The sequence below is a fragment of the Nipponia nippon genome, unplaced genomic scaffold (genome assembly GCF_047370975.1).
Source record: "Nipponia nippon isolate SJK-2023a ecotype South Korea unplaced genomic scaffold, ASM4737097v1 scaffold_9, whole genome shotgun sequence".
Classification (NCBI taxonomy): Eukaryota; Metazoa; Chordata; class Aves; order Pelecaniformes; family Threskiornithidae; genus Nipponia; species Nipponia nippon.
Window position 1 is genome coordinate 46,650,577 of NW_028262413.1, and position 15,420 is coordinate 46,665,996.

Below are 15,420 nucleotides of genomic sequence, written 5' to 3' on the forward strand. Positions count from 1 at the left end.
CATTTCAATACAGAGCAGCAGACCTGTTTTATTTATGAAAGCAGGAGCACATCATATTTACAAAAGGGTGACTAAGTACCTATTTGCGTTTTCCCTCTGAAGTAAGGAATTTCTTGGGATCTAAACTGCTGAAACAAGGAAGAAAGGCAGGAACCATGTAACCGGTCTTGCTGCAAAGTCACAGACACAGAAACTTAGGAAAGGAGGTGGCATCTGGGGGCCTTGGGCTCCGTACCTTGGTTGCAGAGAACGCCAAAGAATCCAGGCAAGCAATCGCAGTGTCCTGACACGTGGTGACAAGGCCCGCTGCTGTGCACACACTGAGGGCATGGCTGACTGCAGTGGTGCCCATAAAAGCCAGGGGGACAAACTGAAGACAAAACAAAATAAGCTGTCACAGGTTTTCAGAAGATTTCTCATTGCTGAGAGCTTGAGAATTCTCTCTCTGTCTTAATTCCAAACCAATATTTCTTAATTTATAAAAACACAGTTTTGTGAACAGCTGAAATTATGAAGCCTGTCGGATTATTCCATGTCTAATAAAGTGCGAGCTGTGAGTAAAACTGCTCCTGTGGTTCAAACATTCAGACCATCCTACCTCATGTAAGTCCTTGGCTATTTAATAATACAGCAGAGCGCTCTCAGCAGCCTTGCTCTCTCTCAAGACACTAATTGGAGTCTCTCTAGCCTGCTCCAGCTAAACTTTTTTACAAAACATGGGAGTTTAAGATGTTCAAGACCTCATAGCCCACTGGCAGTTACAGTTAATAACACACATTCCAAAGCTTTTAATATAGGTAGGAAGAGAAACACTCACACACGTACAGACAACAGAAACTCAGAATGCAGTTTCCTGTGGAAATTAAGCTAAGAAATCAGAGAAGGTGTATTAGGAAACTCTCAATATTTTACATCTAAACAACCATGTCAAAAGCTGATTTCTAAACGTATTAGGTGAGATACCTGTGTTCAATTGGGACAGGCAGTTTATACATGCCATTGCAGGAGCAGCATCCATCAGTGAAGAACAGAATCTAAAAATGGTAATTACGGTAACAGCATATAAAATCACCTAATTTGCATCAGTAATCACACCGGATAGCTGAGTAAACTTGTCATGAACTGTGTGCTTAATTTGCTTAAAACCTGAATTGAAATTATTATGGAACTTGTACATAAGGTATAGTGCCAAGATTATGGCTCAGTATCTCTTATAAACGCGTATTGTCGCTTCTAAGCACATGTAGAATGAAAAACCATTCGCTGTCCAAACACTCACTGTGACAGATAAGCACAAAGAAATGTTAAATTGCAGTGAGTAACTGTAAAAATGACTTTATATGTTTTTATTTTTACTCCTGTGATTCTTTGCTATATAGTTCTGCCTCAGTGGTTACTATATCATGTCCGTTCTGTTTTTTCACTGAATGAGAATTTTTGTCTTGGTCCGTATGTTCACAGAGGGTGTCAGGTTCTTACACTACTGCAGATTTCCAGCTGGAACTTAGCTGGCAGGCTTGTTGATGATGCATTAGCTATAAACCAACCTGGATCATTCCTGGGGACATTTCTGCAGGCCTAGGAGCAGTAAACTATCCCGGTGTCTCATGTAATCCTGACTACAGAGACAGAACAAGCTGGCTGGGTATCATCCTCAGTACTGCCCTTTACAGGCTAAATTCTGTTCCTAAATGAATTTCCAAGAGAAAAATGGGAATGATTCTGAGAGCAAACTTAGCAGGCTAAAGCTACCTTCACCTACAAAGTGTCCTCTTCACCAGGTAGTCTTGAGCCTGAATCTCACAGAAGAGGTGGGAGCAAGCTGAATTCCCTGGCTGTATATTGAAGAGAGGCATTTCAGCAACACGAGGCAATAGCAGAAGCATCCACAGAACCCCTCTGCTGTCACCCCAGTGGGGAGGAAAATGTCTCCCCTTTAGGTCCTCAGCAAATGTCCTCGGAGAGCAGCCTGATTAGTGAAGCTGCAAGCTGGGGACATGGTTTGCCTCTTGTAGCCTACATGCCATCAGCTGATAAAACTAAGCTGTTTTTTTTCATCTCAGAAAGGTCAGAAACTATTAACTTCTGGAAGTTTCGCACTCTTAGGGTTTCAAATTTGTAAAACAATTTCTTCCCCAATTCCCTGAAGCTCTGAGCACCACACTTTAGCCTTGGAGAGTGGTTTTACAGCTATATAGATATGCTGAAGCACCTGGAAATTGGGGTTTATAATGGAAATGCTTATAGGCCATTAACTACAGCAGTGCTAGAGGTCATTGTTATAATGGCTTTAAATAAAAACTGTCACCTACAAATTATTTTTAGAGATGAGTGTGTTCTAATGTCAAGTGTAACTGGTGAAATCAAAGGGGATATATGAACTGGGCATGTGGAGTGTCTTACAGGAAGAACAAGAGCTGCTGCAGAAAAGAAAGACAAATCCATTTCTTGTTTACACAGGAAGAAGGTTGCGTGTAGTTTGGATCAGTGAATAAGGGTCCCTAAGGGGCAAATGCAGCTTCCCAGATAAAGCAAATGAGAGGATTTTTATCTCCTTGGCACATTTTAATATGCAGCAGCAGAGCATCAGACAGGAGCTATTTCAGGCTGCTGTGTTTCTTTTTCTGGCATATAAGAAAACATTGTCTTGTTATTTTGATAGCCAGCACTCATCCACTTGTCATTATGTGATGGGTCGTAGCTGACTGTTCAATAGGTATCCTGTAGTTTACCACCACTTAACTGTAAATCTGTTTTTGCCCAGATCCTGCCAACTTTGGTATGTAAAGGTGTTGCTCCTTCTTTCAGGTCACCTGTGAGCTCCAGGTGCTGTGGAAGGCCAGAAGAAGAAACACAAGGCACGACTCAATGCAGTAGAGTGTTGACCTCTTGATCAAGAAGCATGTTTTAGGCTAGCTTTTGCCCTTAGGAAGTCATGAGCTAAAGCAGCTCAGAAACCTTTGGCTCTGTCTCTCTGGTGTCATAAATGAGCATTTCTACCTGCTTTGCTTCTGCCACCACATCTATGGAAAATCTTACTTCTCTGGCACAAGGGTCCTCTGTATCCTGGCGCACAGTCACAGGTGCCATCCTCTGGGGAGCAGGATCCCCCGTTCTCACAGTTACAGGAGATGGAGCAGTTTGGTCCCCAGCGGCCCTGGGTGCATATATTGTCGCAGTGGATGCCTAAAGATGTAAAGGCACACGTTAGGTTTCACGCAGCTTACTCTGCTCGTTGATCAAAGAAATGTTTGACTGGACTGATATCTCACAGTACATCACAGAGCAAACAAGGGAGCGTGGAAAGGAAATAGCTATCCTTTTATCTGCTTAATAAAGTGAAAATTAAGAAAATGCCAGAGAGGTGAATTCTGTAGGTGTTAGTGGGCTCCTGTTCAGTCCTTAGCACCATTATAGAAACTCTGCATGTCACCTGAGAGATGAAGGTCAGGAATTGCTTTAAAGTCACAAAATATCTCAAATAACTGGTCTGGAAATATGCAGTTGATTGAAGCCTGATTACCTAACTATTGTGAATTGGAAGACCAAAAAAAGAAAAATCAGGATTCTGCAAAAACACGTCCAGTATTTGGATTCTTGAACACATGTCAATCCACTTCTCTGCTGCACGTTGTTCGCTTCCTGGCTTAAAGCACCGTGCTCTGGGTTGTTATGCTCATGCCCCACAGCCACCCAGAGCTCTCCGAGTTCTGTGTTAATGAACCGAGTTCTGATCTAGCAAGTGGCCATATGTGGGCACAGGCTGATCATTTGCATGTTAAATGGAGACTGAGACCTGCCAATCCAGCTCCCAGTGATTCCCAGGGTTGTTGTTTGATATTTATTATTATGAAAAGCAAAGCTTGGAAACACTGAAAGAAGCACACAGCCAGAAAGCTTAACATGGGGCTTCTGGCATAGTTTCAACTGGTTTTGTTTTAAGTGGTGACTTTTAAAAACAACCCTGTGCCATGGCTTGTCACATATAAATGTAATCTAAGGATTTGATCCTGCACACCATTACTTGGCCGAGAGGCTCTTACTCCACCGGGGTAAGGCAGTACCAATACCTGCAATTAGCAGAGCTATTTGCGTGATCAAGACCTCCTTGGATTGAAAAAGGTTTGCAGGATCATGAACTAAGAGAGACATTAAGCACTGCCAGCTGCAGGGAGTGGCATTAGCAGCAGCACACTGTAGGTACTGATAACAACAGAAAAAATGAGTCACAGACTGGCTTGAAAATTTTCCTAACGACATTACCACACCGGGTGCCTTACAACCGCGCCACCAAGATTTGATGGTATAGACATGGCCTAGCTAGACTTTCAACATGAAGAGGTTCTTTATCATCCATGCACATGTCCCCACTGCATAATGGGATAAATGCAGACAAGGGCTCTGAGAGCCCCAGCCTCAGCCAGAGGTTGGATTAGTGCATCGCTGAGGAGAAATACAATCCCAAGTAATTTCTTCCACCTCTGATAACTTCATCTGGATGCTACAGGTAATGGACTGTATTTGTGAAGCTGTGATCTGTACAGTCACCAAACTTTGAGGATTATTAAATCAGCTAAAAGTCATTATAAACACACTTACAGTGCAGTTTCAAGTTGGTTTTATAAATCTCTGAAGTTAATACAGTAAGAAATACTGCAGAGCCAAAATTTCCCTTTTCTGAAGATTAATCACACAATTATAATGTCCCTTCCTAGAAAATCTTGACCAAGTCCGGCAAAAGTACTGTTTGAAATAGGGTTTCTAGTAATACATGATCATAGCTTTATTTATAAAGAGGCATGGTCCATGCTGTAGAGCTTAATAAAAACCACATTAAAATACACTAAAAACATAATACAAGCTCAATCCCTTAATATCTAAGTAAATAAACCTGAAAAAAAGGAATGCAAAAAGAGACAAGGAACGTTTGTATTAGTAAAATCAAGAAAAACAATTATTTTCATACAATCTTCCCTACTCCCTTTGAAATCAGATATATCCTCGGATTACTTAAACAGTAAGTGCTTTGTGTGTGCATTTCTGCAATACATCTACAGTACTCTAATTAAAAAGTCATACAATAAATCATAAATAAATAAATGCATTTCATATTTATACATACATATATCTGATCATTTATAGTTTTGAGAGTCTCAGCGCGAGCCCCCAGAAATGAAATTCCGGCACAAATGTAGAAAAATGTGTGTCTTTTCCTCCTGGCTGCAGCATTAAAAATACAATTCTCTCATTGCGAACGGGCTATTTATAAACGGAGACAATTAAACAGCATTATTTCTTTTCTGTTTTGGCAAAGTTTGGGGAAGAATGACATCGACTCCTTGCTCTTGAAAGGTGGCTGAATTAGAATGCCATGGCTGTTCTTTGCAGCAGCAAAGTCCTTCCTTTAGTAATGAATAATGAGGGATGTCTTCCCGCTCCTAACGAAGGCAATGAGTCATTGTGAAGCCAATTGTTGCAACGCAATGTAAAGGGGGGAAAAGGAAACCTTCTAGAAGACACCGATACCCATTACAGCAGTTATTTATTTATAAATTTTCAGAAGACAACCGAGAAGGTGCCGCAATCAATTTTTATTACTTTGTATTACTCTAAGTTAATTCTCATGGAAGACTTCATTTTTGGAGGCTCCTACACACATTGAATTGCAAATGTAAATGAAAAGTTAAAATTGCATCTGGACATGCATGTCTTATGGAATTGTGCTAAAAAAAAGCACCTTAATCCTACAATTCCCTAACTTGACAGCATATGAAGGGGGAGTCCATCCCTCCCAGCTACTTTAGAATCGGGAGTCAGTGAAGCAGCAAGCTTCTTTAACGTAAAACTTTAATATTTACGTAGGAACTTGCTGATCAACATTTCTGATTGTTAAGCAATTAGTTTTCAATTTCCAGAAATATAAAAAATGCTGAAGAAGTTGACACATCTCTCTATTATTTCATGTTACAACCACAGATTCCTAATGTATGAACAAATTCCTTGCTTCACAAGCATGATGTAGAAATTAGAAGGACAACTATCAGAAGAAGGAGTCCTTGAAGCTGCAGGAAGCAGTTCTATACATAAGCTCTATTGCCTAGATACCAGGAAAATATCTTACTGCCTGAGGCTGTGGCTCACAATTGCAGATACTGGTATGAAATTACACTTCCAAGACCTTCTTAAACAATGTTCTGGGGGTGAACTGAAAATGAAATTCACATAACTTACATAAAATTATAGTTATCCACTCTACGTGGGCAAAGGACATTTGCACTCTCATGCAGTGATCCAGAGCCAAGGTAAGGGCAGAGTCTGCTGAGGCTTGTGATTCAGCCTGTGAAACAGCAGCCACAAAACCTCCGTGTCCCAGAGTGGATTCAGGGTACTGGATTTCCGCAAACACTGTCTGCTCTCCGGTAGGATTTCCACTGCTGGCCTTTGGAGTGCTCTGTACACGGGATTTAGCTGACAGTCCCGGGAGTGGCTTCACTCCCCCTTCCCCACACCGTCTTCCTCTGCACACACAGTGGGTAGGAAAAACAGCACTAAGCGCCTGAATTGCTGTGTGTATGCTGTGAAAAACACAATCTGGAATGAACTTAACCCGCCAGAGCAGTCATGGGTGCACTCTTTTAAGGGACAACTGCATGGGAGAGCTGTTCCAAGCTCTGTCTCCTTAAGGGCCCTTCCAGGATAATTTACTACCAAGTGGCAAAACAGCTGCTGCCTGGGACATCGGGAGTATCTGGCGGATCTCAAGTACAGGCTTCCCGAGGGTGAAGCAGTCGGGTTGTGCAGGGATCTTCCGATGCAGAGCTGAAGACGGTATCTTGGTAAAGGAAAGCAGCAGGGACAGAGGTAGAGGAGGAAGTGTGTCTGGCAAGAGCACTGGCTGACGGAAACTCCTCAAGTCACATATGTTGTATGGTAATAATATATCTCATATATTGTAGCGCAGTTCTGCTGCAGAGTGGCTAGAGAGGTGTCTGTCGGGTGACTCCATGTGATGTAAGCTTGTGCCTGGCTTACATGGAGCAGCATAAATTTCTGCCAGATGGAGTCGGATCTTTGTATTAAAATTTACAAATTGGGCTGTGAAAGATTCAGCTAACATCCACAAAACCATTATGAAAAGGAGCAAGAAAAATGAAAAAAAAATCCAACCCCAAGCCATACAACTGGGATGTAAGGCATCTATTGAAGAGCTACTTCATGTACTGCTTCCATTAATAATCTTCAATGGCTTCAATGAAAGTTTGTCAAAGTAATGCAGATTTAGTACTGCCTGTAACTATATCACACTGAAGGACTTTGGAGGGTGAAACTCCTGAAAGCCAGACATAAGTAGAATTCCCTTTTTTCCCTCTCCAGCTTTACTTGTGCAATTGCACTCGTGCTTGGGGATTAGGTCTCTAGCTCTTAATAAAGCCTGCCATTGTTTTTCTGCCTTGTCTCTAGATAGTTGGAAACTAATACTCCAAACACAATAGAAGAGCAAAAATGGATGGAATAAACGAGAACCGGTAGCCTATTTTTGACCACTGCTATCCCCTGACAGTAGCCTCTGCAGCAGGGCCTGTGTGCTGCCCAGCATCTAATTATTTTTCAGGGACGCAGGAATTTGATAAATTATAGTATGTAGCTCCCTTCCCCCCATGTACTTTATTTTTATATCTACCAGTGTACAACTGTAATTATTTCTCTGAATAAGATCTTCAGCTTTTTTTTTTTTTTCAATAGTCACAATCTAAAGACAGATGCAACATCAATTAGCAATGACAGGAATGATTTCAGCAGACATTTGAATCCAACACAAACATTGTGCTCTCCTCCACCTGTCTTTCAACATGACATGAAGTCATAATAATCTCTTATTTCTGGCATTTGAATAGCTTTGGAAAGAACCGCTTTTTATGCAGAAATAGGCATTGGATTTATGCAGGCAATACAGTGGAGGCCTGAAGTTTGGTGAGTCACACTTGGCTTTGATCTGGACCGCCTGGTAGCTTTTGTCTTTGGCAATGCTAATTCTTAGTGGTGGTTTGCCTACCTGTTGACACAGCACATAACGGCAAAACCACAACAGTAGCAATACTGCTTCAATAGCAGAAAATAGCCTAATGATTATAGCTGCAAGGCCGTTTTAGATCAGTCATTGCAGAAAGTGGGCCAGCAAGCGCCTGATCGTGCTGAAAAGAGGTATGGGAATGTATCGCTGAATGTGATCTCTAAAACGGGCTGCTCCTTCACGTGCTACCATCCCTGCGGTCTCCATCACGCAGGACTGTCCCGCCTGCAGCGGTCCCTTCGGCATCTGTAGCGCATCTCCCACCAAGCTGCCAGCCCTGGAGGGGTTCCTAGGCATGTGGCTGTCATGCCAGGGCCAGGCCAGAGTCCACTGAGGTCACCTGGACATCTTGCCTTGGCCTCTTAATTCATGCTTTTATTTCTGATAATGATTTCTATTATCATACATTCATGTTTTCTTTAACCTTATTCTCTCCTCTTTCCCCAGTACGCTTATTACTGTTACATTTCTGTTTTCCCTATAAATTCTGTTTAACTCAGCTTTGTGTCTGAGATCAGATCAGCATGCTTTCCTAAGTAAGTAGTGAATATTTTGCTGCTTCAGTCTATAAAAGGTAAAAGAGAATTCAATAAGAACATAAGAAAGAACTGTCCAATTAGCTCTGGATCAGCTGTTCAGAAGGTGTTATGACAGCATACGAACAAGAGTTCATAAAGAATACTTGATGCTTTTCTATCACTGTTTGCATCTTCATATTTATTCCTACCTGAGGCAAACCCTGAAGTATTCGACTCAGATCCAGTCAGAAGCACCACAGCACGATTTGTGACAGCTCAGCATTTAAGGATGCTAAAGAACAAGAAAATCTGCTTGGGGAGGGCAGCAGATAGAAGAAAACATAAAGGGATCTCTCATAAAATTAAATGGAAACATTAAGAATTGATGGCTGCTCATCCAGTCTGCAAATAACCTATTTTTGTTTTTATATAGTGAATCAATTCAACAGAGATAACAGCAGCCACATTCACATTATCTATGAACTTTTGTGGTGTTCTCAAAATGCTTTTCTAACTGATTTTTTTTTCGAATTGGTGCGGTGGAGCCCTTACGTACCTTGCTAAGCATTGTTCACTGGTGGGCTTCAGAGGGGTGACTCGGAGAAGGGGAAGAGCGTCTTCGGTCATAGGCTTGCCAAGGTGGTGAAGAGGGCTTTAAGTTAAAGTTGCTGGAGGAGGGGAACCTCAATCCATCCCACTCCTACCAGTTGGATTCCAGTGCCAGCAATGGATGCCCAGAGCCTGGAGAAGGATCAAAGCTCAGCAGAGAGCACCTGAAGGGCAGCACAAAGGGATTCCAGCCGCTCCAGCCAGGGAGTCAGCTTCATCGGGGGCCCAACTTAAATGCCCCTATGCAAACGCACGGAGCGTGGGGAATGAACGAGAGGAGTTAGAGACGTGCGCACGCCTGCAGGGCTGTGATCTTATTGCCATCACGGAGACGTGGTGGGATGGCTCCTGTGGCTGGAGGGTTGGAACGGAAGGATACAGGCTCTTTAGGAAGGACAGGCAGGGGAGACGAGGAGGGGCTGTCACCCTCTGTGTCAATGGCCAGCTGGAGTGCATGGAGCTCTGCCTGGGGGTGGGTGAGGAGCCGACCGAGAGCCTATGGGTCAGGACTGAAGGGAGGGCAGGGACAGGTGACATTATAGTGGGGGTCTGCTACAGGCCACCCAACCAGGAAGACTGAGAGGATGAGGCCTTCTATAGACAGATAGGAGCAGCCTCACGTTCACAAGCCCTGGTCCTCATGGGGGACCATTCAACCACCCCGACATCTGTTGGAGGGCAGGGCATAAGCAATCCAGGAGGCTCCTGGAATGCGGTGGTGATAACTTCCTTCTCCAAGTGATAAAGGAGCCAACGAGGAGATGTGCTGGACCTTGTTCTCACCAACAAGGAGGGGCTGGTGGGAAATGTAAAGCTCAAGGGCAGCCTTGGTTGCAGTGACCATGAAATGGTGGAGTTCAAGATCCTTAGGGCACCAAGGAGGGCACCCAGCAAGCTCACTGACCTGGACTTCAGGAGAGCAGACTTTGGCCTCTGCAGGGATCTGCTTGGTAGAGCACCATGGGATAAAGCCCTGGAGGGAAGAGGGGCCCAAGAAAGCTGATTAATATTCAAGGATCACCTCCTCCAAGCACAGGAGCAATGCATCCCAACAAAGAGGAACTCAGGCAAAAACTCCAGGAGGCCTGCGTGGATGAACAAGGAGCTGGAGAGGGACTTTTTACAAGGGCATGTAGTGATAGGACAAGGGGTGATGGCTTTGGACTGAAAGAGGGTGGATTTAGATTAGATATAAGGAAGAAATTCTTTACTCTGAGGGTGGTGAGGCACTGGAACAGGATGCCCAGAGAAGCTGTGGATGCTCCATACCTGGAAGTGTTCAAGGCCAGGTTGGATGGGGCTTTGAGCAACCTGGTCTAGCCGAAGGTGTCCCTGCTCATGGCGGGGGGCTTGGAACTAGATGATCTTTAAGGTCCCTTCCAACCCAAACCATTCTATGATTCTGTGATGACTCCTGTGTATAACAGCCCATCAGTCTAAATGAAAGCTCCATGATCTGGTCTTAAATAATGACAAATAAGCCTTTCCCTGCAGCCAGTGAAAAATTCTAAATTGTCTCTTCTCTCATCATTGCATGGGCGATTTATGCACCCATTAATGTAAGTGTTTTTCTGAAAGTAATATACTTACAGCCTAATGCACCTCTGTGGAGCACTAATCGTACCCCTATTTTTAATTATCTAGAGAAAACTCCAGATATGAATCATGCAACTCAAGGTATCTATGCAATAAAAGCTTTTGAGGCAAGAGACCTACCTCACAAGAAATTGAGTAAGGCAGAATGTTTGCTAAAATTAAGGATCATCTGGTTCCCTTTGCTACAGGGTATTCTCCAGGGTGCACTATTGCAGGAAGAAAAGTTGCCACAAGCAGAAAGGGCAGATCTTGAAGAAAACAGTACTAAAAGAAGTCAAGTCCTAGACAGTCCTCCTTCACCTTTAGGACGCTTCCTTTCTACTACTTCTCAAACTCTGGACATCATAGTTTCAGGCCAGGAAGGAAGGGAAACCTGGGAAAGATCCAAGCAAACCATCAGCAGGTAAGGGAGGAACTTCTAAGTGGGAAAAAATGTATTGCTTTCCTGACTTTTAAACATTCAAGCCCCCAAGCTAAGCCATGAGCTAAGAACGCAGCTTAGCAAGAGCTCTTGTACATCTGAATGCGTGCAAGCCTTTCGTGTTTAATAACGTTGACTGAATTTCAACCTTTTCTCCTTTGTGTAGAATGGGAAGGAAGATGTTTACAACATTTGTCACTGCAAACACTTTCACCAATAACATATATATACAACATTTTAGCTTGCTGGCTGTTTATTGAATGATCTTTCCTTTTTCTTCTTTCACACACAGCATGCCAGCATCCAGTATTTAGTCTGCTGAAATGTTCACAAATAATTTTTCACCGCTTCCTGCCCACATTTATTTATAGGTGAACGTATTGTACACACAGCCAAGCTTATATATAGAATGGCTCCATATTAAAATGGAAAACGGTTGAATCTCTCTAGCATCAAGTTTCATTTTTTTAGAACCCATTAAATTAGCATAACCCAGGATGCCATCCAAGCTATATCTTTTCACATAAATTGAAAAGCTGTCCTTTAATAAATGAAAATAAACCCGAAAATAAATACAAAGATAAATGAACTCCTACCTCTTCTGTGTTTGTAAGACTAATACTGCAATCATTTGCATGCATGCTTAAGTTTAGCAGCAAGCTTACTGCAGATTCTAATTATAGTCTAAGGGTCTGATCCGACTGCCACTGAATGAGTAGCAAAAATCCAATTGATTTCATGAAAGGTGAAATATATACTAGATCTGGCGCAGGACAAACACAACTAAACCTCACTTAGATGAGGATCTGGAGCCCCCTAGATATCTGCCAAGGAATGCACAGGCATAATTAGTGTCAGGACATCAATGAAGTCTTTGATACAACTTCATAATTCATATTTTTTAAAATTAGCCCTATATCAGCAGGAACCATACTTAAAGGTTCCTGTCAAAGAGAGAATTTTTAAGCACAGCCTGACATTAAAATCTTATCAACTCACTTGAAATTAAGTCAATGAAAAATTAAAGCTAATTTCTAATAAGCGTATGTTACATTCATAGACTAAAGGGCACTTGTCGAATCCAGAGAGTAAGCATACCTTTTCACATGGAAAAGATTTTCACATTTGAAAGGCAGAGGCCAGAAGGAGGCTAAAATGCACCATTTTAGACTAGCTCTAACAATGTCTAGCTTTTCTGTCTGTTTAAAGCTAATGTAAGGATACAGAATAATCACAGAAATAAATTATTAAGTTAAAAATCTGGGATAAGACTGCCAAAAGTGATAAGTGCAAAATATGGTTTAGATAATGGGATTAGACATCTAGAAAATGCATGTTTAATAGGAACTTACTATTGCTCCATTCTGATATTTTAGGCTTTGTATTAGAAACCACGAATCTGATTTAAAAAAAAAGCCAACCCACAACATTATGAGTTCTAAAATACTGTGGATCTCTTCCGCTAAAAACCTGTAGGTGCATAAAACAACTCCTAGATTTTTTCTGGTTTTAAAGATGTGTGGAAAAGTCAGCTACCAATCATATCGGTATGCTCTTGGAGTTGATCTATTAATGACAATGGAATTATTTTGGCTTCAACCTAGTACAGCTGAGGATAGGATTTGGCCCTAGGATTATGAACTGGGTACTGCTGCAATGGAAGAGAAGTCATATTAACAAATGCATTTTATGGGAAGTTAAATTGAAAGGTTTTTTTTTTCCTTGAAAGTTATCCCCCCTTTTTGCAAAGAACTCAGAAAAAGTGAAGTTAAAAATACCTTAGAGCTCACCGTCAAAGTGGTCACTGTTTCTTTAAAATTCAAAAAGGCCTTCCCTTGAGTAACAGGCTTATCAGTTTTACTGAATTAATGTGTCCACAGGAGGGAAGAAACATGTTTCTGTGTTTGAGTGACAGTGCAGATGTCACTCGCAGCCTGCAAATTCTCACAAACGCAAAGTCTTATTCCTCAAAGCTCACCTTACCTGTGACCGGCCGACGTTTCCTGACCCCATTAACTTGCTTATACAATCACACGTGGAAATCCCTACAACTTGAGACCACCACCACTACTGTACAATATTTCTGGACGTGATAAGAGACAATTAGGGCTTACGTTGCTGGCAACGTATGAAAGTTATTGAGGTTATAAAGGACAGTGAAATATATATTTTGATTTCCCATATGTAACGGCACAGAGGGAGGCTGCTCTTATGAGACATGAATGAAGCCTGAAGGTGAAAAGTACCAACGCAATAACTAGATGTTTCTTCTTTACCAGCATATATCATTTTCATAGCTGTGTTTACCATCCTGATTAATTAAGGAAAATCTATGAGGGGTTCTTTTATAATTAACTATGAGATGCACACTTCTATATTTTCCTTCTTACATCTATCGTGCCATCCTATTTTCCCCACAGGTTTTTGGCATGTTAATGTCTACTGAATAAACTTCGGCTTTGGATATTGAGAAAAGCTACTGAGTCAACTTGTTCAGTGGATAATTGAGATAGCATCGCGACTGCAGCATTCTATAAAAACCAGAGCACGATACAAAAAAAAAGAAAGCCGGAACCAGGATTTGGATAAGACAGGATTTCAGATTAAAGGAATTCAGATAAACAGGATTTTAACTGACCTTAACATTTACAGGAATGGAATATATCCCCTCGCAGATCGCTTCCCATTTAATCCCACTGTAATATCTGAAAGGTTAACAAAATACACACTGCCACAATTAACTTGAAGCACATTGACTTGTTACAGGGAGGGAACGAGCTTGCTGTGAATATCAGCCAGGCCTGTGGCTTTCCTTTCTGTAACCTGTTTGCGAGCGGGATATCTGGCTGTGAAAACAGACAGACTCGGGTCTTAGAGACAGGATGAGCAATGGCTGCGTCTGGCTTCCCAGGGAGTCCTGCTAACCTGGCTCAGGTCGAGCACAAAGGGAGCACCTCCAGAAATTAGAGGACAGGCTTGCAGCTATGACCAATTTAATTACTGAGGGTTGTACTGAGTGAACCAACTGAAGGCTATGTAGTAATAACGAGTTGGTATCTGTGAGGAAGCCATTTCTGATACAAAACATGCTGCCAGCAGCCACCTTGAGGAGAGAGGACCAAGCTGATGAGGTTTGCAGTTCAGCTTGCAAAACCCACATGGCTTAGTTGGAGCTGTAATTTCCAAAGCCACGCAGCATTACACCTAACAGAGGAACGTTGCCTCCCCATGTTCTCCCTAGCTTCTGACCCACTCAGCAAAGCTACTGGGGCAGCCGGTCCTTTTCTGTCCAGTTTCAGGTTATTTATTAAGAGGAGCCTAATTGAAATTTATGACCTTATCACTGTCACTGAGCATCCAGGAGAGGATGTTGCATCTGAGGGAGATGAGACTGATGCCTGCTTCCCCACGACCTGTTTGCTTGCAAAGGACTTCCAGGAAATGCTCCACCACGCAGCTTTTCTGTGCTTGCATTCTCTCTGCGGATTCAGTGTGTGCAAGATCCCTAATTAACCAAATGCAATTAGCACCGAAGCACTCCATTTTCATTTTAACCTGAACGTACACAAAATGACACCTCTTCCACAAATCACTAGTATGTTGGGAGCTTTAAGGTATCTGTGTGCACACATACACACATAGAGCTGCAAGCACAGGAGCGATATGCATCTAAAATGCATGGCAGACCTGGAGTAAGGGAGACCCTTATTGATCTTCAGAAAACAATCAATCAGTCTAATCAGTCAGGACTTGATCCTGTTGGGGGCTACACTTTTCCTTTTTAACCTAGCAATAGATAGGAACACGTCTTCTTTTGATTTCAAGGGTACTATTTATATATGTGAGGTTACGTGTATGCAGTATTGGTGCACGCTGGAGTTCTCCAGAGCTGAGCCCCTGTTATTGCATCCGACATTTCCTCCATGTGGAGGAAAATTCAGCTCTGCATTGCGTCAGCAGGTCACAGATCCGATTTTGGCCCACATTTGAACAAGTTTCACTTCACTTGTACCATGCGAGAGCCTTTTGCCAATGTGGTTTTGGTCTTTTAAGCACAAATGTTATGCTTGCCATGCTATCTACAAAGCCATTTGTGATACAATGTGCCTGTGTACCTGGTTGGGTAATTTTTAGCAATAACGACAGGGCACAGTCATCCTTAGATCTGATCTGTTTCTCAGAGTCTAATTTCTGCCTTTGGCTGC

At 42.3% G+C, this 15,420-nt stretch overlaps 1 protein-coding gene across 1 annotated transcript in view; it reads right to left on the reverse strand.

Annotated features, from left to right (window-relative positions):
• Nucleotides 1-15,420, reverse strand: part of MEGF11 (multiple EGF like domains 11) — a 238,761-nt gene that overhangs the window by 41,347 nt on the left and 181,994 nt on the right. The window contains exons 16-17 of the mRNA XM_087745188.1: nt 3,040-3,186; nt 236-370 (exon numbers count right to left, since the gene is read on the reverse strand). Coding sequence (XP_087601314.1) covers nt 236-370; nt 3,040-3,186 — 282 coding nt within the window. The remainder of the gene's footprint in view (nt 1-235; nt 371-3,039; nt 3,187-15,420) is intronic.